This window comes from Schistocerca nitens, chromosome 7, assembly GCF_023898315.1.
Source record: "Schistocerca nitens isolate TAMUIC-IGC-003100 chromosome 7, iqSchNite1.1, whole genome shotgun sequence".
NCBI classification, from domain to species: Eukaryota; Metazoa; Arthropoda; class Insecta; order Orthoptera; family Acrididae; genus Schistocerca; species Schistocerca nitens.
In genome coordinates this window covers 319,072,679-319,099,920 of record NC_064620.1, presented here as the reverse complement: position 1 = coordinate 319,099,920, position 27,242 = coordinate 319,072,679, and the positions used below count along the sequence as shown (strand labels likewise).

The following is a 27,242-nucleotide window of genomic DNA, read 5'->3' as shown; positions in this document are numbered from 1 at the left end:
ATTGTATGTATTGTATGTTAACCAGGGACCTAGAAACGATGGAGAGACTCCATCTCCACCGCAGCCGCAGTGGTCCACAACCCCACGACGACTACGGCAGTCCACTTCACTCCTCCGCTGCCCCACACTGACCCCAGGGTTATTGTGTGGTTTGGCCCCTGGTGGACCCCCCAGGGAACGTCTCATACCAGACGAGTGCAACCCCTATGTTGGCGTGGTAGAGTAATGGTGGTGTATGCGTATGGGGAGAACTTGATTGTGCAGCAATCGCCGACATAGTGTAACTCAGGTGGAATAAGGGGAACCAGCCTGCATTCGCTGAGGCAGATGGCAAACCACCTAAAAACCATCCACAGACTGGCCGGTTCACCGGACCTTGACACAAATCCACCAGGCGGATTCATGCCGGGGACCAGGCACTCCTTCCCACCTGGAAAGGACTACTATTACAAAGTATTCATTGAAGTTAGTAGCCAATGATTTGGATTTAGTTTCATATGTGTTGCCTCTGCTGTCATCTGGCAGTTGAATATCATGTGCCTTTCCAAATTTATCCATCCCATCCCTAATAATGCTCCAAATTTTCCTTGCCTTTGTCTTGGAATTTTGAATTTTTGTGCATAGTAAATGGTTTTTGCCTTTTTATAATGTGATGAAGAATTTCACAATACTGCTTATATTAGATCTCATCCTTTGCATTAAATTAAGCTCTCTCTACCAAGTACAATGTACTTTGATTCCAGATGTTAGCCACTCTTTTTCTCAGTTCCTGCTGTAAATATCCCTGACCCACTGTAAAGGACAATAGGATTAATAATGTTTTAAGAACAGTTTTAGACAATAATTAAATTTCTCATCTACTGTGTGTCCTTCGTTATTCCCATTTTTTATCCTATAAATTCTCTCTGAGTATTGAAAAATTCTGTGAAGTTTTAATTTTACTTTCTTAGTTGAACCTGAAAATCAGCACATGCTTTATTGCTATTGTTTGACCATTGTGGTAGATAAACTGTTTATTATGGACTTGATGTTTGTTTTTAAAAGACAGTTAAATTTAGAAATAAGTTATTGTTCACTGTTGTATTATGTCCTACTCTTGTTGGGAGTGTTACTGTGGGGGGTCAAACAAAATTAGTCATGCAAATATCCTCTTACTGGAAACATTCAGATGTAGACCATGCTGTGTATGTGGTGTGACCTTATGAGTGATGACACATCAGTCACAGCCATGTGTGATTGCCCCAATCTGTCAAAGCTCTGCATTTATGTCTTTTACAGAATGCTTCATCCTCGGCTTGGGTTATTTCTCAAAGACTGACACAATGAACAATGGTAACAACTTATCATATAGGTGAAGCTTTGGCTGATTGATTAGGACATGAAAGAGATGTAAAATATTGCTAACCTCTCAGATGATGCTGTACTTCTACACCTACGTCTACATTTATACTCTGCAAACCACTGTTAAGTGCATGGCAGAAAGATGTCCCACTGCACCAGTTATTAGGGCTTTTTCCCATTCCATTCACATATGGAGTACTAGAAGGATGACTTGTTAAAGACCTCTGTGCACCCTGTAATTTATCTAATCTTGACCTCGTGAACCCCACGGGAGGAAACATAGGGGGTTATATTATATTCTCAGATTCATCACTTCAAGTTGGTTCTAGAAACTTTCTAACTAGGTTTTCACAAGTTAGTTTGTGTCTGTCTTCAAGCATCTGCCAGTTCAGTTCTTTCAGCATCTACATGGTACTCTCCCATGGCTCAAACAAACTTGTGGCTGTTCATACTGCTCTTCTTTGCATCCATTCAATATCCCCTGTTAGCCCTATCTAATATTTGTCCCACACACTTCAGCTGTCTTCTAAGATGGGTTGCACTAGTGTTTTGTATCCAATCTCATTCATAGACTGATTGCATTTTCCTTGTATTCTGCTAATGAACCACAACCTGCCAACAGATTTACCTTCCACAGAGACTGTGTGAACATTCCATTTCCCATCCCTAAAAATTTTTACACCCAAGTATTGTATGAGTTGACAGATTCCAATTGTGACACATTGATACTGTAGTCACAGAATACCATGGTTCTCCTTGTATTTTGAAGTGCATAATTTTACATTTCTGAACATTTAAAGTGAGCTGCCAATCATTGCATCACTTTGAAATCTTATCAAAATCTGACTGAATATATGCACAGCTTTTCTCAGACTGTACTTCATTATAGACAACTGTATCATCTGTGAAAAATCTGAGTTTACTATTAGTATTGTCTGCAAAGTCATTAATATACAACATGAAATGTAAGGTTCCAACACACTTCCTTGGAGCATTCTTGAAGTTATTTCTACATCTATTGATGACTTTGCATTCAAGAAAACAAACTGTGTTTCCCCACCAAGAAATCCTCAATCCAGTCACAAATCTTGATTGATACCCTATGTGAACATACTTTCAATTGTAAGCATATGTACGGTACTGAGTCAAATGCCTTTTGGAAGTGAAGAAACACTGCGTGTGTCTGACAGCCTAGATTCATGGCTTTTAATATATCGTGGGGGAAAGGCGCAAGTTGGTTTTCACGTAATTGGTGTTTTTGGAATACACGCTGGTTGACATGGAGGAGATAATTCTGTCTGAGATGTCTCATTACATTTGATCTCAGAATATTCTACATCAAATGGATGTCTATGACACTGTGTGGCAGTTTTGTGGATCACTTCTGCAGCCCTTCTCGTAGCTGGATGTGACCTACTCTTTCTTCCAATCACTGGGAACAGTGGAGATCTTTTGTATATTATGGTTAAGAAAAGTACTAACTCAGCTGAAAATTTGGTGTAGAACCTGGTAGCAATTCCATTGCCCTGGAGCTTTGTTCAGTTTTAATAACTTCAGCCGTTTTTTCAATGACACTGACACTGTTATCTATAACAGAAAAACGATAGATTGCTGCTCACCACACTGATGAGATGTTGAGTGACAGATAGGCGCAACAAAAAGACTGCTAAACATGTGAGCTTTCAGCCAAATGTCCTTCTTCCAAAGTAGACAACACACGCACATTCATGTAAGCACAACTGACACATACGTGACCACTGTTTCTGGCCGGTGAGGCCCGACTGCAAGTAACTGCCCATGATAGGAGAAGCAATGTGGGTGGCAGGTAAGGAGGAGGCGAGGGTGGGGAGGGGGAGAGATAGCGGGGTAGGGGTGGTGTACAGTAAAGTGCAGCTTGTGGGAACATGAAGGGATTTGGTGGTGACAGGATAGGACGGGCAGGTGCAATGGGTGGTTATACAGGTGTGGTGGGGTGGCGAGGGGTTCACCCTAATATCCCTCCTCCTCCCCATCCCAGCCTCCTCCTTACCCCCACCACCCACATTGCTTCACCCATCATGCACAGATGCTCACAGTCTGTCCTCAGTGGCCAGAGATGGTGATCGTTTTTGTTTGTGTCCACTTACAAATAACTTGCTGTGGATGGGAGAATAAACTCTGATCTTCATCCTTTTTTTATGGAGCAGATCAGGTACCAAACCTAGCAGCTCAATGTACCTTAAGATAGGATTGCCAACATACTTTGCATACATTCACTTAGTATTTTGCTATCTTCAGGGTCACGGCAGCTAAGCCCAGAAAAGTATTTAAGTCCTGAGCAATTTTTTTCCAAAATAATTCAGGTGGCAGGGATTTCACTTCTGGAGGCAGTTGATTGTACATTTTTAGGGCGACTGTTGGAAAGCTGTCTTGTGTACTTGATAGGCGACACCTTGGCACTTCAATGTTCCTCTTACAGCGAGTGTCATACCAACACATAGGCCCCATGAAAGTATTTGTAGTTAATAACAGTGAATTTAGTGTGAACTGTACAATTCACAACACTAGTAATAAAAATAATTCCATATAAGCTATGTGCCCTTACCAGTTTATCACAATATATGGACTCAGATATGTAAATTCCACTTGATACTAATGTTTGTTTTAGGCAGATCTTGAGTTTGCCAGTATACGTCCTGTATGTAGCTGATAGCAGCATGTGTGTAATAAATACTTTGAGGTATTAGATTAAAATGACAGCTGAGAAGTAGAAGTGGCCTATTTCAAAGTTTTCTGCTATGACATTTAAACACATATAAAGTAATTTAGAAGTAATTGCTATAATGTGAGCAGATAAGAACTAGTTGGTTATTAATATCCTCCACGGAAGTAGTCTGCAATAGCTGCTTGTGTTTATTAATGTATAACTTGACTTAACCACATCACTGAAAAATCTCCTTCAAGATCAACAGAACTCAAAGTATGAATTAATCAATTAATTAATCACTTCATTCTGACTCTAGTTTTACTCCTGTGGTTCAAGCTATTGTAAACACAATCTCAATTATGCGGAGGCATACCATTAGTGTCACAAAATATTTGTTTCTCAGTTTCATTTCTATGACTTACACAACCAAAGGTATTCAGAAGGTAGGAAAAATGAAAGGTGGAGTAGGGGGACGGATAAATATTCTACTTGTGAGCAACTTGCTGAAAAAATTTTGAACAGGGGAATTAGAGAGTGTTTGTTTATTTCTGTGTTTGTACACAACTGTCATTACTTTATATTTAAGTTTGTCAGGAAATATACCTTTAGTGAGTGACAGATTACAAAAATACCCTGACAGAAATCTTGTCAATCAAGCTCAAAATTTTAATACTTTACAAGAAATATGGACATGGCATGAAGAACTATTGATTTTCTGAGGGTAATCATTTCTGTAATCTCATTATAAATTGGAATTTGGTTGTGATGTCTGATGGTGACACAGTCATTGTCTAAATCTAACACAGTTATATTTGATAGTTGTTTCTGGCCCATATAATTGCTGCCATTATTAAGACTTGACTGCTGAAATAATTAGCCACCAAACTGTAGCTGTCACCATTTATATTACAGCCATTGCATCAAAACTGAACATAATTTGTTGTCATTTTTCTTCTTTAGTACTGATGTACAACAATTTTGCTCTGGTTATTCATTTTTTCTTGTACCCAGTGTGCACTTTATGATGAAACCAGTGCTACAAACACTTTCCACAAAAAAATTTATATTTTGAAGCATCATACACAAACTTACATGTTCTCTGCGAGATACGAGTTAGACATACAGAACATGTAAATGTGAACTTACGTCTCAACAGCAACCAGTCCCATAGCACTAATTTTGGCTATGCGATCTTCCCAGTAGGAAGGATGAACTCTGAAATAATGGAGTGCACCACTGAATATAGTGAGACTCTTGTTGTTTAGGTGAAAACCATCAGCATCTGCTACAAGTCCAGACTCTATTGACGAGCCCTGGTAGTATGTAAGAACTGGCTGTAGCTCTTCATCTGGAAGCAGCATAAATATTGATGGGTTAGTGCATCCATAAAATGTCAAGTATAGAAACTTATTAATGAAAGAATAAAAAAAATTATACAACTGAAAATTTGTATTATTAATTTATTCACTGTGTTAGGATTTTCTTCAGTTTTCTGAATTGGAAAGTGATTTTTTTTTATTTTTTATTTTTATTTTTTTTGTACCCTTCTCACCACCTGAGTGTTCTACTGATGCCCACACAGCCACAGAAGTTTTTGATGAATTACACTTGAAGAAATTTGTTCTGAATCTTACATTCCTTTACTCAAGTGCCTGGATGGCTGGCTCTTAGCTCCTTCTTACCCACATGAGCTGCTGCCCCCTCTTCAGTATTTCTAAAATCCGATTCTTTGTTATTGTAGATGATCTTCTACATTCCAAGTCACATGGTTATGATCATAAATTAGTATTTACAGAGTAACTGCCATTTGTAGCAATGGAAAATTCAATCTAGCTAGTTCCTTCTCATTCTCTACTAATAACACTACCAGTTTCACCTCCTGAAGTGTCACTGGTCAGCAATTCTGTCTCAATTTATTAAATATATTTGAAGGCAATTCCCAACAGCTCTTAAGTGTTACTTTTACTACCAGTTTCAGTTTTACTACCAGTTAATAACCATTGTTACATCGCAAAAATTCATATATTGTTTATTTTTCATGTCATGTCATATCAATATGGCAGTATTATTAATATACCCACTTCAGAACTTCTGACCATCAAGAGAACAAACAGGTATCTGTACCTGAGGTTGTGTGTCAAGTGTGTGTTTGACATCTGACACATCACCTATTGATATAGATAACTGTTTGTTCTTTTCACGTTCAGCAGTTTCGAAGCAGGCAAATGCTGGGGAAGTTCCTTTAACATGACCACTCCTCATCAACTGTTCTGTTCTCTCCTCATTAAACATACCTGCATATTCATACATCTGTATATATGACTAATAAAAATAGTAATAACTTTGTCTGGCTATATGGCCTGGTGCATGTCTTTCAATTGGATGCCGCTTTGACAACTTGCATGTCCCTAACCTACCCCAGTTGTCCAAGCAGGTAAAGGGGTCATTCAGTTTAATATTGATCTGAACCATGTGTCATTGCTGGTGACTCCACAAGGCCCAACTTACATGACTAATCTCTTCCTTGTATTAAGTTCACAAAACGTATATCATTGTAAAATGATGCTTGGTCTGATAATTTCTAATAATAATATAGCAAGTGAGTTTTGGCTGCAAGAACCAAATGTGTTTAAAATTATGAAGAGAAATTTCATGGGCTAAACAACACACAATCTGTGTTACTTGTCAAGTTCCTCCACAAGCTGTTCTGAATGGCAGCTTAACCAGAGAAATCTGAGAATAGGCCATGTGCTCAGTATGTGTGAAATAGGCAGTTGCCTAGGATGCCAAAATGGGAGGCTGGAGTGGAGGTCCATAAAATTTCCACAAATTTGTTTATGTTTGATTGTCATGTTGGCAGTTTTACCATATGGCCAGCACAAAATAAAAGCATCAAGGCTGCTGCACATGTAATTCCAAGCATGACAGTTATACATGAACCAGTATTTTGTGCAAGAATATTTGAGTGCCTGCACAAGTACTTAGACTCTATAAGGCCTGACTGATTTTGAATTACCTAAATACACTTACACAAGGTTACCAGAACTCCAATATTTGAACATATACCAACACTACTCAGGCTCATGCAAGAAAATGTCAGTTATCAAACAACCTTCTTAATAATCATGTCAGATGATGTTAAGCAATTCAATCATGAAATCCTGGAGTATTTTACTCAGGCTTACAAAAGCCAGTCTTGTCACTGGAACATCAAAAGAAAAGCCAGTCATGGTAAGGTGAAGAAGGATACTGCATTTGATATCTGACAAAATATAAAACAATTGACACTGACAACAGACAAGTGTAAACACCCTGTAAAGGAACAGTCACAGAGTTCAACAGCATCCACTACAGATAAAATTCACTTAAGTGTAAACACATGTGTTTGTGACTTATGGTTGTATTAAGTCTGGTAATTAGAATGTCAATCTGCTGTTTATGGCAAGTGTTGTGTTGATGAACAGACTGTCAAAATTAGTAGTTCTGCTGGTTTTCCTTGTTGTGCATCAAATGGTGCTGGACAGGCATGAACATAATGCTTGATGTTTTCAAGTTTCTGAAATGCGGTCTACAATGATTTTTATGTTTGAATCCACAGATGCTTATGATGGAATTGGCCTTCCTTCTCCTTTTTTTCCTCCAGAAGAATTGCCCCATAAAGAAGTCAATATGCAAGTGGTTTCAGAAGAAAAGGCACAGCAGGCATGGAGCATAACTAATCACTAACACAGGGACCTACATTTTCTTAATAAATAAGATTATGTAACAAGTACAAGCATTGTACACTGGGATTCAGTATGAGTTTTACATGGTAATTTTCAGTCAAGATGAATCCCAAGATGCACAATCATTGCCATCACCCGAATAGAATATTTACAGTTTTCTCATAATTAAAACACAACTCATTAATTCCAAACCACATAGGCCTGCTGGCCACTCTGAGATAATCGTTACATTGATGCTTTAATACTGCTAACTTTCTTTCAGCTGTAACAAACATAATGTTATCTGCTTATAGTCTACACTTACACAATGTAATATTAGACATATCAGTGATGCAGATTATGAATAGTAAAGGCCAAACATAGAACCTTGTGCCACACCCTTTGTTACATCCAGGACATCCCCCATTGCTGAGCTGTAATATTTGTTTTCTACCAAATAGGTATGATCTGCTCTGTTCTGAGCAGTGCATAGTAGAGGTTTTCATTTTTAACAGAATTGTGTTGCTGATAAGAGTCAAATGCCTTGGTGAGGTCCACAACCATGGCATTAATGGATAGCCATGTTTCAAATGAAGACAGTACAACAGAAACAATATCTTTAACTGTTTGATCAGCAACAAACTGGATCTGAAATCACATTTTGAGACATGTAGAATGTTCTTGGTAGATAAATGGTCACAGATTTAGGGTTGCATGCAGTACTCTGTTACTTTTGGAAGGATGGGTACAAGAGAGATTGAGCAGTGATTATCAGGATGTGACTTGTCACCTTTTTTCATAGAGATGTAACAACTGTCATTTTTAAGAATGAAGAGAAAAGCCATTACTAAATATCCAGTTAATCATGGAACATTGTGGGTGTGCTACCATATCCAATTTTTTTTACATGTTCTTCAAAATACAAATGAAGGCTTCTTCTTTTGCTCAAGCTTGCCTTTGTTGTATCCAGGTTGTTTTTCTGTGAAGAACTGTCATATTGTGTAACTTTGTCTTTATAATTTGTGGACTGAACCAGCCATAAACCATGAAATGCATGATAATACTCTTCAAATTCCATGTATTTCTCATTAGACCACTTGACTAAGGTGCTAACTCTAAGGTAAATTTGAATTTGCATGAAAAACTCTGTCAACTTTCAGAAAAAGCAACAAGCAGAGAGAACCATGGATAGGCACATGCTTGTTGTAGATGCCTTTCCATTCCATCTGGGTAGATTCCTGTGCATGTGCACAGTGGCCCACATGCAGAAATCAGAGGCATGCACAATTTTCCACCATTTAATTTGCTCCCTTGCCTCTTCAAGCAATGGTTGTTAACTTTGTGAGGTTCGTCTTGTCTTGGACACTATTTATTTTGCTCTCTTTAACATTGTCATATTTTGTGGCAAAACTACTAACATTTCTGTATCAAATATTAATTGTTAGGATCCAATTTTGATGTAATAAACAACTGGGGCAGTCAAAGAGTAATTAAAGTCATTATTGACAAACACCATAAAATAATTCACAACCACTCAGTTTGATACAATTAATTTCAAAAATTATGGAAAACTGAGAGCATGGACCACACAGAGATCAGACATAGAGTACATCCTAGTGCCACTTAGCTTGGAGAACTACAGGAATCACTAGCAAATTTCATACAACATCGGAAGGATTTGTATCTCATTACAGTCATTTTACTGCATAATAGAATTGTGGTACTGATAACAAATTTGACTACAAGATCTGTTACCAGGAACTACATCAGCAAGAGATCTGTACAGAACAGGTAGGGGGAAACCATACACATCAACTCACAAAGGTAATCCAAAAAGTGCTTATCTTTAGTTTTGCATCCTCAAGTAAACAGTTTGACCAGTCTTACAGTATATGGCCTATGTCACCTCATACCTATGGACTTGTGAATAGACTGAGAAAGATTTCTGGAGGGCTAGTGCATGGGGGCACAAAAAGATCTTACAACTTCATTAACATTGTTGTGTGTGCCCTCACAAAGATTATAAACAGCTGATGATCTTATAAACAAATCTTCAGTTCATAATAGAACAGGAGCTTGCAGACATTTATTAATTTCATTCTTTGTTACTATATCATTATTCTGCTGCACTTTGGTATAACTGAACCTCACATTTTCATAGAAACTGTTTAAAGAACATAATATTACAATTGACAAATATATTACTTGCCTACAGCTATGCCTACATAAATACTTCACAAGCCTCATACAGTGCACTGTGGAGAGTACATTGCACCACTATTATATGTTTTCCTTCCTATTGCATAAACATAATGAGTGAGGGATTAATGGCTATCTTACTGCCTTTGGGTGTGCCATAGTGTCTCTTTTTCTCATGATTCCTGCACGAGATATAAAATGGTGGCATCATAATGGTCACACATTCTTCTTGAAATACAGTTCCTCTAAATTTACTTAACAGGGTTTCATGAGAACTACGCTGTCTTTCTTCCACAACTTTTATATTGAGTTCCCCAAGCACCACTGTTACACTTTCCTACAGGTTATATGAATCAATTACAACCCTAGTAGCACACCTCTGAATTTGTTCAATGTTTGTTGCCCTGTCTTCTACAAGGTTATTATAATTTATTGAAATGATTGCATAAATTAATTGTAGCTACAATATCTGACATATTATCACAAAATTCAATGCTCATATAGAAAAACTCAAAAAGATTGGCATTTTTGCATTTGCCACGAGAACACAGCAGTGGGCAGTTAGGTAAGGTGGTGACAGGTGCTGAGAAAGCTTATTCCTTGTTTGAAATGGAATCACAGCAGTCTGCTGTAATAGTGCAGTGGCACTTCAGAACTAAGTTCAACAAAGATATACCAAGTGCCAACTCCATTTGGTTTTAGTATGCACAGTTTAAAGCTTCATGATGACTCTGCCAGGGGAAATCAATGGACCAGCCTGCTGTGACTGAAGAAACGGTTGACCACATGCGGGGGAATTTTGCATGTAGGCCACAGAAGTTGACAAACAAACAAGAAGAGATCTGAATGCACCATAATCAACAATTTGAAAGATCTAAGGACATGACTGAAGAGACAGTCTTACCACTTACAATTACAACAAGTCAGACAGTTTGAATTTTCAGCACAGTTGCAATAGATTATGGAAGAGGATGGGCTTTGTGAGAACATCTTCTTCAATGATGAAGCAACATTTTTGTGAATGGCACGGTGAACAAGCACAGGGTGTGAATCTGGGGCCAAAAATCCCCACGCTATTTTGCAGCATATTTGAGATTCACCAAGAGTTAATTTGTTTTTAGCAGCCTCATGGTTTAAAGTTTATGATCCCATTTTCCATCTGCAAAAATACTGTTACAGGACATGTGCATCTGGATATGCTGCAAAATTGGCTCATGCTATAACTGGAGACCGACAGTGTGATTTCATCTACCAACAGAATGGTGCTCCACCCCATATCTGTTGTGATGTTCAAGAATTCTCAAAGAAGAAATTGAGAAACTGATGGATCAGTCATGATGGGGTTGGTGATAAGCAGTTCATATCACTCTCCTAACTAAACCCCATCAAATTTTTTTGTGTTCAGTTGTAACAAAGATAGAGTGTCTATGTTTCCTCTACCAAAACATATACCAGAACTGTGAGCTAAGATCAGAACAGATTTATAGGGACATGCTGCAATGAACGTGGAAAGAAATTTGATTATTGACTTAATATCTGCAGAATTAGTAGTGGCTCACATATCCAGCACCTGTGAAATGTCAATATTTGTGCAAAGTCCAGCGACAATATGTAGAATAATATAGCTACAGCAAATCTGTGAAGTCATGTCAATTGTTTATAATAACCCTTTGGGTAAGGATTACAAACATTGGAACAATATTGGAGAATTGATTGTACGAGTTTCATATGTGCTACTCCCTTTAAAAATGCACTGGATTCTCCTAAAACTCTTCAGTTAATTCTGTTTCCCATTTTCTCTCTCTAATACTGATTTTATTTGATCATCCCATTTCATATCGCTTTCTTAATATTACCCTAATATAGGTCCTATACAATGTGACATGCTCAAGATGCTCACCACTAATCTTGTAATTGAAAACTATCTGGCTCTTTGTCTTTATCAAAGGTATTATCTTGCATTTACCAACACTGAAAGAGAGCTGCCATTCATTACACCAAATGAAAATTACACACAAGTCTTTCTCCATCCCATTACAATCACCCAACAACAATACTTTTCTGTACACAACAAAATCGTAAGTGAATGATCTTACAGACCTTCTGATCCTATGTGATTCCGCAGGGAACGTCTCACACCAGACGAGTGTAACCTATATGTTTGCGTGGTAGAGTAATGGTGGTGTATGCGTACATGGAGAACTTGTTTGCACAGAAATAGCTGACATAGTGTAGCTGAGGCAGAATAAGGGGAACCTGCCAGCATTTGCCGAATCAAATGGAAAACTGCCTAAAAACCATCCACAGCCTGGCCGGCTCACCAGACCTCAACACTAGTCTGCCGGGCGGATTCGTGCCAGGGACCAGGCGCTCCTTCCCGCTCCAGAAAGCCTTGCGTTGGACCACTCAGCTAACCGGGTCAGCTAGGATTAAAGTTAATTATGCTCTCTTAAAATTTTTGAGAGCATTAAGTCCATCCTCGATCAAAACAATCGTTTTCTAATTAAACAGCTCAGTTACATGAGAAATAGGGTGTTTTTGAGAATTTTCGGGTGCATACGCTATATTTTTGTTAAGATAGTGGTACAAGTGTTATGGGTACGTAATTTATATCATAGTAAATCAGCGATTGTGGTTCACAGTTCTGCCAAGAATACATCACCCGTGAAATTCATTGTATATCAACACAAATAACCGTGCATTTTTGAGAATTTTCAGAACTACCATTGTTCTTTGCATGATCTACAAGCAACTGGCGTTTGTGATTTAGTTACTGTGGTAGATATTCTAACTAGCATATTGAGTTAGATCTAGCTTTCCTGTAAGGAGGAGTAGCCTTATATATTATCTGCATCCATCATAAATAACCCTGTATTCTTGTTTGCAAACAACTATAATTAACCTCAAAACGTTTTAGGAAACTACTAATTTTTACCACAGGCTTTTGTGTTGCCTTCAATAGAAACCTCATTTTGTGTATTTGCTTCAATTCTTATTGGGAATGAGCAACTTTGTACCTCAACAGATTAAAAGGTAGTCAGCGGGCTTAATTTAAAATTATTTTTTCACTACCTTGTAATACATTGCACCAGCCAAAATGGAGCCCCACTGTGAAAGCTGTTCTTGAACACTGTATGAATTGGCTAACATTCATAAGCAGCTGAAATTGGCCATGACTACTGTCAAACATTTTGGCAGCCACTGCGAATCGATGTGTTGGAAGGTCTCCTGAGAGTCATGTAACTGTGATACCGGTACCAGAGGTACCTCAAATAACATCCTCTCCTGTGAATCCTAACTCCTCTGCAGAATTCCAGGATCTATCATTACTCATCCATTACACTGCGAGTGGCATGTCAGTGGTTGATCTAGGTACCCTGCACGGGGTGGATGAAGACCAGTGGTGACTCTGCTTTTTGTACTGATCCTTGTTACCAAAGTTTGAGGTGCTCTGTCTCACTGAAACTGAATCATAGCCAGTGGGAGCAAGAGGAGGCAAATGCAAAAGAGTAGGGTCCTATTAATCATAGGCAGTTCAAATGTATGGCGAATGATGGTACCCCTTAGGGAAATGGCAGCAGGGGCAGAAAGGACACCAGGTGCACTCAGTGTTTATGCCTGGGGGCTCATTCAACATATTGAAGAGGTTATTCCAGCAGCCATTGAAGGAACAGGATGCAACCAGCTGCAGATTGTGGCACGCATTGGAACAAGTGATGCTTGTCGACTGAGCTCTGAGATCATACTTGGGTCATTCCAGCGATTGGCAGTCAAGACTGACAAAAACCAGCCATGAGCAGGGAGTTTCAACGAAGCTCATAATTTGCAACACTGTCCCCAGAACTGATTGTGGCCCTTTGCTTCTGATTTGAGTGGAAGGACTGAACTAGAGACTTTGAAGGTTCTGTGACAAGCTAGGCTGTGACTTCCTGGACTTGCGCCATGGGGTTGAGAACTGTAGGTTCCCCCTAAATGTGTCAGGTGTGCTCAACACATCAGAGGCTGCTATTCAGGTAGCTGATTGTGTGTAGGGTGCACACAAGGATTTTTTTTTGGATAAGGAGACTCTCCATCCAGTTCCAATAATAATAGCTGAAATAAACCCAGAAGTATCAGTATAAGATCAAAAGAATTGCATCCCACAGATGAGAGTATTAAAAGCCTAATGGTAAAGTTCTGAAGCACTCGCAAAATGCCAGAGTTTGAAGTGCTCATGAAAAGCAATGAAGTTCACATAATACTAGGTACAGAAAGCTGGTTGAAACTTGAAATTGATAGTAATGAGATTTTGGAAGAAAATTTAAGTGTATATCTGAAGGATAGGCAAATGGGATGTGGAGGTGGTATATTTGTCACAGTAGACAAGAAACTCAAATCCACTGAGATAGAAATTGAAGCTGCATGTCAGATTGTTTGGGTAAGACTCAATATCAGGGCGGGCATTAAATGATAATTGGATCCTCCTGTCACCCACCACACTTGTCTCCTGATGTAACTGAAAAATTTAGAGAAAACCTCAGTTCACTTGTATGTAAGTTGCCCAATCATAATGTAATCATTGGCGGAGACTTTAGTCATCCAATAATTAATTGGGAAAATTACAGTTTTGTTAGTGGTGGGTGTGATAAGAAATACTGTGGAACAGTACTAAATCCTTTCTCTGAAAACCACCTGGAACAGGTGGTTAGGAACCCCACTCATGATGGAAATGTACTGGATCTAATAGCAACAAATAGACCTGACTCTTTGAGGATGTCCACATCGAAACTGGTATCAGTGACCATGACACAGTTGTGGCAACAATGATACCAAAGTATAAAAGACAACTAAAACAAGCAGAAAGATATAAATGTTCAAACTAGATAAAAAGTCAGTAGTGTCATATCTCAAAGAGGGACTTGGAACTTACATCACAGGACAGCAGCATGTAGAGAAACTATTGTTCAAGTTTAAAAGAATAGTTGACCATGCACTGGATAGATATGTACCCAGCAGAACAGTCCACAACAGGAAGGAATCTCCATGGTATACAGGCACTTTAAAGAAACATCTAAAGAGATAGAGATTACTGCATAATAGTTGTAAATGAAGCATAGGGCTATAGATAGAGAGATGCTGAATGAAATGTGCTTGGCTGACAAGGGAGCAATACATGATGCCTTCAATGACTACTGTTGCACAATATTGTCAAATTATCTTTCAGATCACCCAAAGAAACTCTGAACATATGTAAAGAAGGTTGACAGTGGTGACAACGTTAGTATCCAGTCTCTAGTAATGAGACAGGAACTGAAACGGAGGGTAGCAGAGCAAAAGGTGAAATGCTTAACTCCATTTTCAAATGTTCCTTCAGAAAGAAAAACCCAAAAGAACTGTGTAGCACCCATACAATATAGGACAAACAGAGGATATTGAACGTGTACAGAGAGGAGCAGCACAAATGCTCACATGCTTGTTTAATCTGGGGAATAGTGTCACAGAGACACTGAAGAAACTGAACTGAAAGACTATTGAAGACAGACATAAATGATCCCGAGAAAGCCTGCTAACGAAGTTTTAAGAACCAGCTTTAAATAGTGATGCAAGGAATATACTACAATCCCCTGCATATCGGTCACATAGGTATTGTGAGATTAAGAGTAGAATAATTACTGGACGGACAGAGGCATTCAAACCTTCTTCCCGTGCTCCATACGTGAATGGAAGAGGAAGAAACCCTAATAACTGGTACAATGGGATGTACCCTCTGGCATGCACCTCATGGTGGTTTACAGAGCATAGATGTAGATGTAGAATGAGTAGACTTATACATTGATTAGCAGAAGCAGCCATTAACTTTGCACTGACAACAGCCTTCAAAACTGAGTGCTCAGAAAGCAATTGAACAGTTCTCGATTGTTTGAAAGGGTATCTTAAGGAGAATGAGCCTACATGACCTCATCCTCCTACATTTGTGCTTTTCAGGGGCATCCATAGAAATTTTCCAAGAGGGGCAAGTTTCAAAACTTGCCACTTTGCGTATAATTGATTCAGTGCGTTGGAAAACATGACATTTGACGAGAAATACATAAACCTGTTGGACCGTACATCACTAGAGTGACAGTTATCTATTTCGTTTTTTGAAGGTATATTACGTTGGTACCTAAATGATATGCACTTTTCAATATGATATGCAGAGGACTTCCTTTTTATGTCATTAATATGCATGACATATTTTCATTCAACGATCTGAAATTATGTCCTCATATGTTTAAATGCACAGTATATAATGATTTATGATGTAAGGATATAAAATATAATTTTAAGTCGAATCTGAAAATTAAAAATCTGAAATAGGAATAAAGTCAGAATGACTGAGAAAATCTTGCAATATCAGTGAAATGCCACATTAATACCCACTGAAGATAGGAAACAGGGTGAAACTTTTAAACAATTCCACTTTGATACCATCTATACCATCTATAACACTTGGATTGCTCATAAAAATTCATATACGTGGCTTTATTGCATTGCTTCCATGATTTCTGTTTTTAGTGTCGACTGGTATAGCTGAAATTGAGCAAAATGTGTTTCGAAAGCTACATTCATTTTGGCTGGTCATGTAAAATATAGCTCAGGGCCAGTATATGATGAGATGAATGTGGGAAACCTCTTAAAACCAACCTCATGTTCGTCGGTAGAATCAACTGTCAACAGCCTGGGTCCTCACCAAGGCAACCCTCGCCTATTTTGAAAAGTTCCCAATACTAGAAATCACATTGTTGTATTTTCACAAGTTTTCCTTCCTCTCCTAGCACAGAAAAAGGTATTTTCTTCTTCAACTGATGTGTTGTGGGGTTAAATATGGACATATACACCTACAAGGTCCAGTCACGTTAATGTGACCACTGCCTATGTTCGACATCACAGGCGGCAGCTGACAGCACTAGTAGTGCAGGGTGTATAAAGTGACTGGGGGGAGGAGGAATGGTGGCCGAGGGGCCCGGAAAACAGTGCAGTCATTGTCGTAATGCGGAACTGGAACTATTTATCTGATGTCCAAAAGGGCATGATAATTAGCTTTCGGGCCAAGGGTGGTAGCATTCCCAAAACAGCTATGTGTAAACTGTTGGTGTGCCACTGTGGTTAAAGTACACTGTGCTTGGCAAAATGGCGCTATCCGAAACTGGTGCTGAGGCATCTGTGGTGCACCATGGACGATAGATGAGAGAGAAGAACAACACCTGTAGAGATGGCATGGATGAATAGATGTGCAATGTTTGAGCAACTGACTACCCAGATGAACCAAGGGGCTAGCAACAATGTCTCCTCAACGAGCATTCAGCGAACGTTACTGTGTTTGGGCCTCACAGCAGGTGCCTGGTTCATGCATCCACACCACCTGTCAGCGACGTAAGCTGGAGTTTGCACGCCAGTACTGCAACTGGACATTCGCCAAGTGTTAACTGGTGATCTTTTCTGATGAATCACATTTTGTGCTTCATCAGACAGATGGTTGTTGGAGTGTACGGTGTGAAACGTCTGAAAACAAACACTCTACTACAATCACCAAAAGGATTCAGGTCGGAGGAGGGGCATTATGGTCTGGGGAATGTTTTTGTGGAGTTCCCTGAGTGATCTTGTCATTCTGGAAGGCAAAATGAATCAATAACAGTATGTATCTATCAGTAAGGTATCACGTTCACCACTACGTACAGTCTGTTTTTCCTCAACTTGATGGCATTTACCATCAGGACAATGCAACATGTCACACAGCTCGCAATGTACGTGCATAGATCGAAGAACACCAAGATGAGAATATCATAATCCCCTTGCCCCTAAATTCCCCGGATTCAAACTCAGTCAAGAATATATGGTTCCACCTCAGTCGTACTGTACATACCATGGACCGTCAACTGAGAAATCTAGAGCATCTGAGCACGGCATCTGACTCAGTGTGGAACCGCATCCCTGTCAGTACCTTCTATAAGCTAACTGACTCTCTTCCTGCACATGTCACAATGGTCCAAGCTGCAAAAACTGATTATTCAAGCTTTTAACATGTGGTAGTATTAATGTGACTGGAAATTGTGCAATACAGCATGACTGCGTTCTTCTGAGTCTGCCGTGTAAAACTGAATGCAGAATCAGCAAGCTTCCATGGGTTTTCTTTCTCCTCAAACAAATGGTAGACTACTGTTGTGATACCATTGTGTATCAAGTAGGAGGGAACGTCCTTATGATAATTGGGGACAGGTGACTGGTACGTATACTGTTGCCATGCTAATGTGTTGGAGCGTCTGTGATGCGCTATGGTGTTATACCAGCACCTTTCTGCTTGGAAAGTTCTTAACAAAAAAAACAATGAAGCAAAGATTGACGGCTTCGTTTCGGCATGGTTCTGTGAAGATTCATATCCATATTGACTGCTGATCAGCACCGAAACTGAAGTCACACCAAGGAATGTGTATCATTCCCTGTGAACAGAGTGACATTTAAGGAAACCAAAGATACGCTGATGGAAAAAATCCTAAAAGCAAGAAGGAGTTCTATGACATAAACGAAAGTTGGTAAACGTGTTTCTATACCTGAAAGATGATGTCTGTTCAAGTTTCGCACCAACCGCATAAGAGAGGCGCTAGTAGCACCACTATGAGGATGCAAATCAGATTTGTTTTAAATACTGGTTTTCAAGGTCGTGAGCGTTAGTTACCTTTGAGACTGGATTGAGTGAGTTGATGTAAGTGAATAATGCCTTTAAGACAATGAAGACACCATTACCAACACCTCACCAAGTTCGAACGAGGTCGTGTAATAGGGCTATGAGAAGCTGGACGTTCCTTCAGCGATATTGCAGAGAGACTTGGCAGGAATGTAGCCACTGCACGTGATTGCTAGCTGCATTGGTCACAGGAAGGTATGGTCACAAGAAGACCAGGCTCCAGACAGCCATGTGGCACTACCAAGAGGGAAGACCGTCATATCTCAGAGAGGAACTTGAAACATTTACTAACGGACTTGAGAATGTTGAAGGACTGTGGCTGAAATTAAAAAAAAAAAAAATAGTTGATCATGCACTGGATAGATATATGTCGAGTGGAACAGTTCATGATGAGGTGTACCTTCCATGGTATACAGTCACTGTAAAGACTAAATGAAAAGTGTATGACTGTCAAGAGGACAATACACGAAACCTTGAAGAGCAACAGTAGCAGAATGTTGTCGAAAGATCTCTCATATAATCCAAAGAAATTTTGGTCATATGTGAGGCTGTTAGTGGCAACGAAGTTCGTGTCTGGCCTCTGCTGGATAGCACTGGAACTGAAATTGAGGGTAGCGAAACAATAGCAGAAATGCTGATCTCCGTTATCAAATGTTCCTTTACAAAGGAAAATCCCGGAGTATTGACCCAGTTTAATTGTAACACCATTGCAAAGGTAAGTGAAATACGTTCCCAGAAAAAAATTTGTACACCTGGAAAAACGACGTCGATTTTGATCCGATGACGGCATATGCCATTTGGGGATAGTAGATGTATTGATAATGGCTTTAACATCGTTCGCCAACGGACAGGGCAGTGGCTTAGCTATCAGAGCGCCATTTTTGTCTACCATTTAGTAAGGAATGTTCACAGCGAGAAGGTTCAGTGTGGTACAAACAGCAGGACGTTGTGGCCGAGCGATTCTAGGCGCTTCAGTCTGGAACCGCGCGACCGCTACGGTTGCAGGTTCGAATCCTGCCTCGGGCATGGATGTGTGTGATGTCCTTAGGTTAGTTAGGTTTAAGTAGTTCTAAGTTCTAGGGGATTGATGACCTCAGATGTTAAGTCCCATAGTGCTCAGAGACATTTGAACCATTTGGTACAAACATGTAAAGCAAGCAGGCGACCATGCCACTGAGGCGCATTTCTGCTTCCAATAGCCAACTGACCAACTTTGAAAGAGTTCAAATTGTGGCCTCCTGAGTTGTGGGATGGTCCTTTCATAGAATTGCCTCACACGGTTAACGTGCTACGTCAGTTGTGCAACGATGCTTGTATCAGGGATCATGTAAACATTCTCACACCAGTAGACGAGATTCTGGACGTTCACACCGCACGAGTGCCTGCCAGGATCGTCTTACTATAACGGCAGCAGTGGCAGATCGTACAGCTACCACAGCATAGATAGGAGGACTTGTGAGCCCATAAGTATCAACATGAACTATCGAGAACCAATTTTGGCAGTGGGACTACGGGCACGCAAATCTCTAGTCCGTCTTCTACTCATGCCACAGCACTGACTGCACGGCTCGACTGGTGCCTCACAGGATCACTTGGAAGATGGAACGGCGCGCCTGGCCTTCAGCGATGGAAAGCAGATTCTGCCTGCACGCAAGTGATGGTCGTTTCCACGTATGACATAGACTTAGTGAGAGCCGTCTTGTAGATTGAGACACACTGGCCCCCCCTCAGGCCTTATGGTCTGGGGTGCGATAAGCTACTACTCTCGTTCACCTTTGGTGTTCTGGCAGGGACGCTAACGAACCATCGGTACACGCAGAATGTTGGTAGAGCTGTTCTTTTGGCGTTCTTGCAACAGGAAGGGGATGTGTTGTTTCAACAGGATAACACTCGCCCACACACTGTCCCGGAAACTCAACGTGCTCTGCAAGATGTGCTGCAAGTTCCCTGGCCAGCACGATTTGTCGGTTTGTTTCCAATAGAGCACTTGTGGGTTACGATGGTGGAGTCTGGTAGCCAGGGGTGTATGGTAAACTCATCTTGGCGCTCTTATAACTACGCAAGTGTACTGCAAGTTGTGTGACATGTTGTGTTGTCCTGCTGGTAGATACCATCATGTTGAGTAGCGACAAAGTGCATGTAGTGGTGACCGTGGTCCCCAAGAATAGATACTTACTTGTGATGATGTATGGTGCCTTCCAGAATGACGAGAACATACCGCAGACCATAACTCTCTCTCCATCGGCCTACTTCTGACGATTACTGCATGGTGTGTGCTTTCAGACCTTTTATGAAGTACATACCAATGGCCATCTGTCTGATGGAGCATAAAAAGTGTTTCATTTGAAAAGGCCATCTGTCACTACTCAGTGTATATCCAGTTGCATTTCTGACGTGCAAATTCCAGCCTTTTTCGCCGATGATCAAGAGCCAGCACGGGTGTATGAACGAAGCACCTGCTGCAATGGCCCACACGCAGCAGTGTTCACTGAACGGTCGTCAAGAAGGCACTGTTGGTAGCCCCTTGGTTCATCTGGGTGGTCGGCTGCTCAGCAATTGCACGTCTATTAGCCTGTACACACCTCCGCAGCCTCCGTTCACCCCTGTCATGTATGGCCCATAGTGCAGATCAGTTGCCTCAGCACCGGATTTGCATAGCGCCATTTTGCCATGCACGCAACGTTTTAATTATTGCGGTATGGGAACAGTTTACAAACTTTGCCGTTTCAGAAATGCTCTTTTCAGAAATGCTCCCACGCTTGGCCTGAAAGCTTGTCATCACTCCCCTCTTGACATCAGATAAATCGCTCCGTTTCCACATTACAACATCGACTGCACTGTTGTTCACGTCCCACCGATATGCTTCACATACAATCCACTGCTAGTGTTGCCACTGACCGTCGGAGAGTGGTTATTGCACGTTGATGTTAAACATAAGAGTGTGATCACATTAATGTGTCTGGTCCATGTAGCAGGAGAACATGGACTGGGGGAAAAGGAACGAAAGTAAAGCTACTCCTTCCGCAGAGCATAATTTAATCATGGCTAAGATTTGGCTTAAGAATAGGCCTAATAGGAAACCGTTATATACATGGAAGATAACTTGTTATACCATGAAGTTTCGGATAAACTATGTGATCGGAAGATTTTAAACTGAAAGGCATAGCCAGGGGTAGATTCGTACTCTGGCCATAATTTATTTGTTATGAACTGCAGATCAAAACTAGTGAAACTGGAAAAGTAGGAAAATAAGGAGACGCTACCTGGATAAATTGAAAGAATCAGTAACTGAGAGTTTCAAAGAGCATTAAGGCGTCTATTGACTGAAACAAGCGAAAGGCATACAACAGAAGACGAGTGGGTAGCAGTGAAAGATGAAATAGTGAAGGCAGCAAAGGGCCAATTGAATTAAGTTGAAGAAAGGGAATATAGACCTATAAAAATAAGATTCACAGAAAGTACAAAATGTCTAAGCAGGAATGGGTACAGGACAAGTAGAAGCTGTAGAAGAGTGCATGCCTAGGTGAAAGATAGATGTCACCTACAGAAAAAGTCCTTTGGGAAAAAGAAAAGCAGAGATATTCATACCAAGAGCTCAGATGGCAAGCCAGCACTAACAAACATGGGAAAGAAATGTCTCTCTGTCCGAACATGCCTTGTAAGGCCCAACGGTACCGACCGGCCGCCGTGTCATCCTCAGCCCACAGACGTTACTGGATGCGGATATGGAGGGGCGTGTGGCCACCACACCGCTCTCTCGGCCGTATGTCAGTTCCCGAGACCGGAGCCACTACTTTTCAATCAAGTAGCTCCTCAGTTTGCCTCACAAGGTGTGAATGCAGCCCACCTGCAACAGCGCTCGGCAGACCGGATGATCACCCATCCAAGAAGTAGCCCAGCCCAACAGCGCTTAACTTCAGTGACCTGACGGGAACCGGTGTTTGCACTGCGGCCAGACCGTTGGAAACAATGGAAAGGTAGAAGGAATATATAAAAAGGCTCAACAGGGGAAATTATATTCAAGGCAACATTATAGGAAAGGAAAAGGTTGTAGATGATGACAAAAAGCTAGATATGATGATACGAGAACAATTTATCGGCGCACTGAAAGACCTACATCGCACGAAGTTCTTCGGAGTAGGTGACTTCCCTCACAAGGGAACATCCCCATCGCACCCCCCTCAGATTTAGTTATAAGTTGGTACAGTGGATAGGCCTTGAAAAACTGAACACAGATCGAGCGAGAAAACAGGAAGAAGTTGTGTGGAACTATGAAAAAATAAGCAAAGTATACAAACTGGGTCGTCCATGTGTAATATAGGCCCTATTAAGGGCAGTATGAGACGAGGAGCGCCGTGTTCTCGTGGTTAGTGTGAACAGCTGCAGAACGAGAGGTCTTCAGTTCAAATCTTCCCTCGACCGAAAATTTTAACTTCTTATTTTCAGTTTATGTGAAAAACTCTTATGTTTTCATCACTTTTTTTGGAGTGATTATTACATCCACAAGAAAACCTAAATCGGGCAAGGTAGAAGAATCTTTTCACCCATTCGCCAAGTGTACTAGTTGGGTGGGTCGACAACATATTCCTGTCATGTGACGCACATGCTATCACCAGTGTCGTATACAAAATATCAGACGTGTTTTCCTGTGGAGGAATCGGTTGACCTATGACCTTGCGATCAAATGTTTTCGGTTCCCATTGGAGAGGCACGTCCTTTCGTCAACTAATCACACGGTTTTGCGGTGCGGTCGCAAAACACAGACACTAAACTTATTACAGTGAACAGAGACGTCAATGAACGAACGGACAGATCATAACTTTGCGAAAATAAAGAAAGCAAAATTTTCAGTCAAGGGCAGATTTGAACCAAGGACCTCTTGTTCAGCAGCTGTTCACGCTAACCACGGGACCACGGCGCTCCTCGCCTCATATTGCTCAAAAGATTGCCTGTCTTACACATGGACGACCCAGTTTGTATATTTTGCTTATTTTTTCATAGTTCCACACAACTTCTTTCTGTTTTCTCGACTGATTTGTGTTCAGTTTTTCAAGGCCTATCCACTGTGCCATCTTATAACTAAATCTGAGGGGGGTGCGATGGGGATGTTCCCTTGTCAGAATTATGGAGATCCTTGGCAGAGCCAGCCATGACAAAACTGTTCCACCTCGTGTTCAAGGTACATGAGACTGTCGAAATACCCTCAGACATAAAGAAAAATACAATAATTCCAGTTCCAGAGAAAGTAGGTGCTGAAGATCTATTATGTGTCATGGATGCATATTACTGACGCGAATTATTTACAGAAGAATGGAAAAACTTGCACAAGCCGACCTAGGGTAAGATAAGTTTGGGTAACGGAGAAATGTAGGAAGAAACTAAACAATACTGACTCGATGGTTTATTTAAAAAGATAGTTTGAAGATAGACAAACCTACGATTATACTGGGTTGATGAATAAATTCGTTTCGTTTTTCTATAAGTTTAATAAGCACAACAGACACGAATGACAAAGACTTCATTCATCAATAATATATTCTTCTTTACTATTTCCAACAGTCTACCGACGCTGTGGTAACTTCTCGATTTCGCGATAGTAGAAATCATATCCTTTTGAGGCGAAGAACTCGTCGAGCCATGATTAGAGCTTTGCGGAATGACTTCCCAACCCATCTGCTGTATGCTACTTTTTGCCAGTCTAGCAATATGCAGGCGGCTGTTAACGTGGAGTAGCATTACAACATGCAGTCTTCCTTGTTGTTCTTCTTGGAACGTGTCTGCAAAGCGTTTCAGTTGTTGACGATGAATGTCAGCAGTGATGATTACGCTTGGGGGAAGCAATTCGTAGTACACTATAGTATCGCTGTTCCACCAGATAGATAACGTTACCTTTTGTGGATACTTTGTCTGGGCTCAACCATCTTTTCCTTGTGGTAGCATAAGGACACCATTTCTCGTCACCAGTAACGACACAAGATAAAAATGGTAGGCGTTGTTCACGAGATGACCATATGGGCACCCGCTGATTTTTGTGATTTTGGCTTAGAGCGTGCGGTATACATACAGCGCAGTTTTGAACCTTCCCCATTGCATACAAATGTCGCACGATAGTGGAATGATCAGAGTTCATCACATTCGCCAATCCGCGGGAACACTGACTTAGATTAATGTGTTTAAACGATCATCATCAAACCCCGAAAGTTTTGATGAACGGGGAGTGTCATTAATGCCAAACCAGTCCTCCTTAAAACGAGAAAACCATTTCATTGCCATGCTCTGTGGAATGATACTATCCCCATGCACGGTGCAAAAATTTCCGGCTACCTCCGCTGCTGTCAACCCCTATTGAACTCAAACAAAAGAGTATGTTGGAAATCACTTGGCACTCCACTTTCTAGCGTCCACACCTCCACTCACCATCTCCAAATGACAAAATGACAATGTGTAATCTCAAATAGCAACAGTGAACTACAAATAAAAGAATGAAATTCGATAAATAAACCCATAGCAACCGGAATCACAACATGCAACAAAAAACGCTACGAACTTATGCACCAACCTAATAGCACTTGCAGATTTAGAGAAAGCTTTTGACAATGTTGACGGGAATACAATCTTTGAAATTCTGGTGGTAGCAGTGATAAAATACAGGAAGCAAAAGTTTAAAAACTATTTACAACTCACGGAGAAACCGCAGTGCAGTTCTAAGTATCTAAGGACGTCAAAAGGATACAGTGGTTGAGAAGGGGATGAGATAGGGTTGTAACCAATCTCCAATGTTATTCAGTCTGTACATTGAGGAAGAATTTTCATATTGAGACACACCAAACTGCATAACACACGATATTTTCTCGTTGGAATGCTTTTATGTACCGGTATCCACTTTTATCTTGTCCACTTTCTTTCGAAAGGCGCTATCGAAACAAGTAAAGTACACAAGGTGAACGCGGATATATAAAAACAGGCAAACGAGAAAAAATTGTGTGGCAGTGCAGTGTGTTACATATCGAACACCCAAGTACAGAAGAACGCAACGGAATAATATAGGAGCCAAATAAATGACCATTGTAGATCCTTTACGTAAAGCGAAATGCGTTTGGTCCAAATAAGACATAAAGTCGTAAAAGATGGATTATCTTCCATATTAAATGTGACCTGCGGCTGTGGAAGATAGGCCTCAGTAACAAGAATACACCTCCGTAGCGGAGGTCGCTACGCGCTAGTGATACTTTGACATGAAGCGAAGAGGTGAAAGTGGCCTTACGAACGCTTGCAAGTCATCAATGCCTTACCTTGGCAGTGAACACTTCCTGTGGCCAGAAGGCCGAATATACACGCTAGTAACCACAACATGTTGGCCCTGAACTGCACGTTTCTGTCTCGGAATCGCTTATATACCGATCGCTGCGCACCGACCTTGACAGATTAACGAATGTTACCTCACCTGCTATGCTATCGGCGCGTGCTGACCGTGACAGACTAACACGGCCGAAGTTACCGCGTCATAACCAGGAGCTCTCTGTTCGTGAAATCCGAAACAAGTTCGAACGGAGTCATTTGTCGGATGACCTATCATTTACGATAACATATTTTTACTGACCATAAAAATACTAAACAAAGAAACACCGATCTAAACATAAAACAGTTCAGATATATTTTGTATCACATGTCTTACAAATAACACAGGGATATAAATACATGGCCTAATTTGAAGAGTTAAAATAGGCATTAAAGTATGCCTACCATTTAGCAAAAGAGGTCCAAGTAATTATTATTATTTGAATCTCATTCTTCTTCTTGTCCTAACCGATCCATAGTGGTCTCCACCTTTCCACCACGGCCATTGACGCTAGGATCTTCCTCGTCGTCGTTAGAGGCTTGGTCGCCTATGAGACTGGTAAGTATTCCGGCACTTGACATTCACTCTTGGATATTTTCGCATTCTTTCATCAGTCCAGCCGTTTCGGCTGTTTGGTGGTTCTTCCGGCGTAGTGATAGACTCGCCTAAAGAAAGGAACTTATTCCAAGTTTTTAGCAGTGTCTAAATTCTGGTTTTCTGCTATTTCGCCGTTTTTATGTATAAATTTCCATCTTCAGTCACAAGTGCACTCGCAAATTTTGTAACTGTGTTATTATTCTTTTTAATAATCAAACCGATATAGTTGCACTTATAACTACACATTCCTGAGCCAAGCATGATGCACTGGCATCTGTCTTCAGCTGGTCTATTACTTTAAGTTTACCAGTAACAACATTTAACTGTATCGTGCCTTGATGACATGCTTATATGCCGAAAACGGTTACGGTACCATTTGTGTGAGCTGAGGTTAAAAATAGAACTAAAAGATTCATTTATTTATCGTCGGCTTCCAACTAATTTGTAGGGTTCACATCTTATTCTCAAATGCCACAAAGATCACTTAAAGTGAAGCTATTAAAAAAAAGAAACCATTGCCCTATAGATGCATCTAAGTAAGGAATATTTATTTATTTATTTACACATAGCTAACGCACTTAATTTTCAACAGATCCGGCAGATATATACGGTGTTTCAAAATTCCTATTACACAGTTATAGGTGTTGTAGAGGGGACTCAGGACAGCAATATTTG

General features: G+C 40.5%; 1 protein-coding gene across 1 annotated transcript in view; it reads right to left on the bottom strand.

Annotated features, from left to right (window-relative positions):
• The window catches only part of LOC126194666 (beta-galactosidase-1-like protein 2), a 95,137-nt gene extending 69,090 nt beyond the window's left edge, over positions 1-26,047 (bottom strand). The window contains exons 1-2 of the mRNA XM_049932867.1: positions 25,924-26,047; positions 5,174-5,375 (exon numbers count right to left, since the gene is read on the bottom strand). Of these exons, the coding sequence (XP_049788824.1) occupies positions 5,174-5,375; positions 25,924-25,984 (263 nt within the window). The 5' untranslated portion in view covers positions 25,985-26,047. The remainder of the gene's footprint in view (positions 1-5,173; positions 5,376-25,923) is intronic.
• Between the last annotated feature and the right edge of the window lie 1,195 nt (positions 26,048-27,242).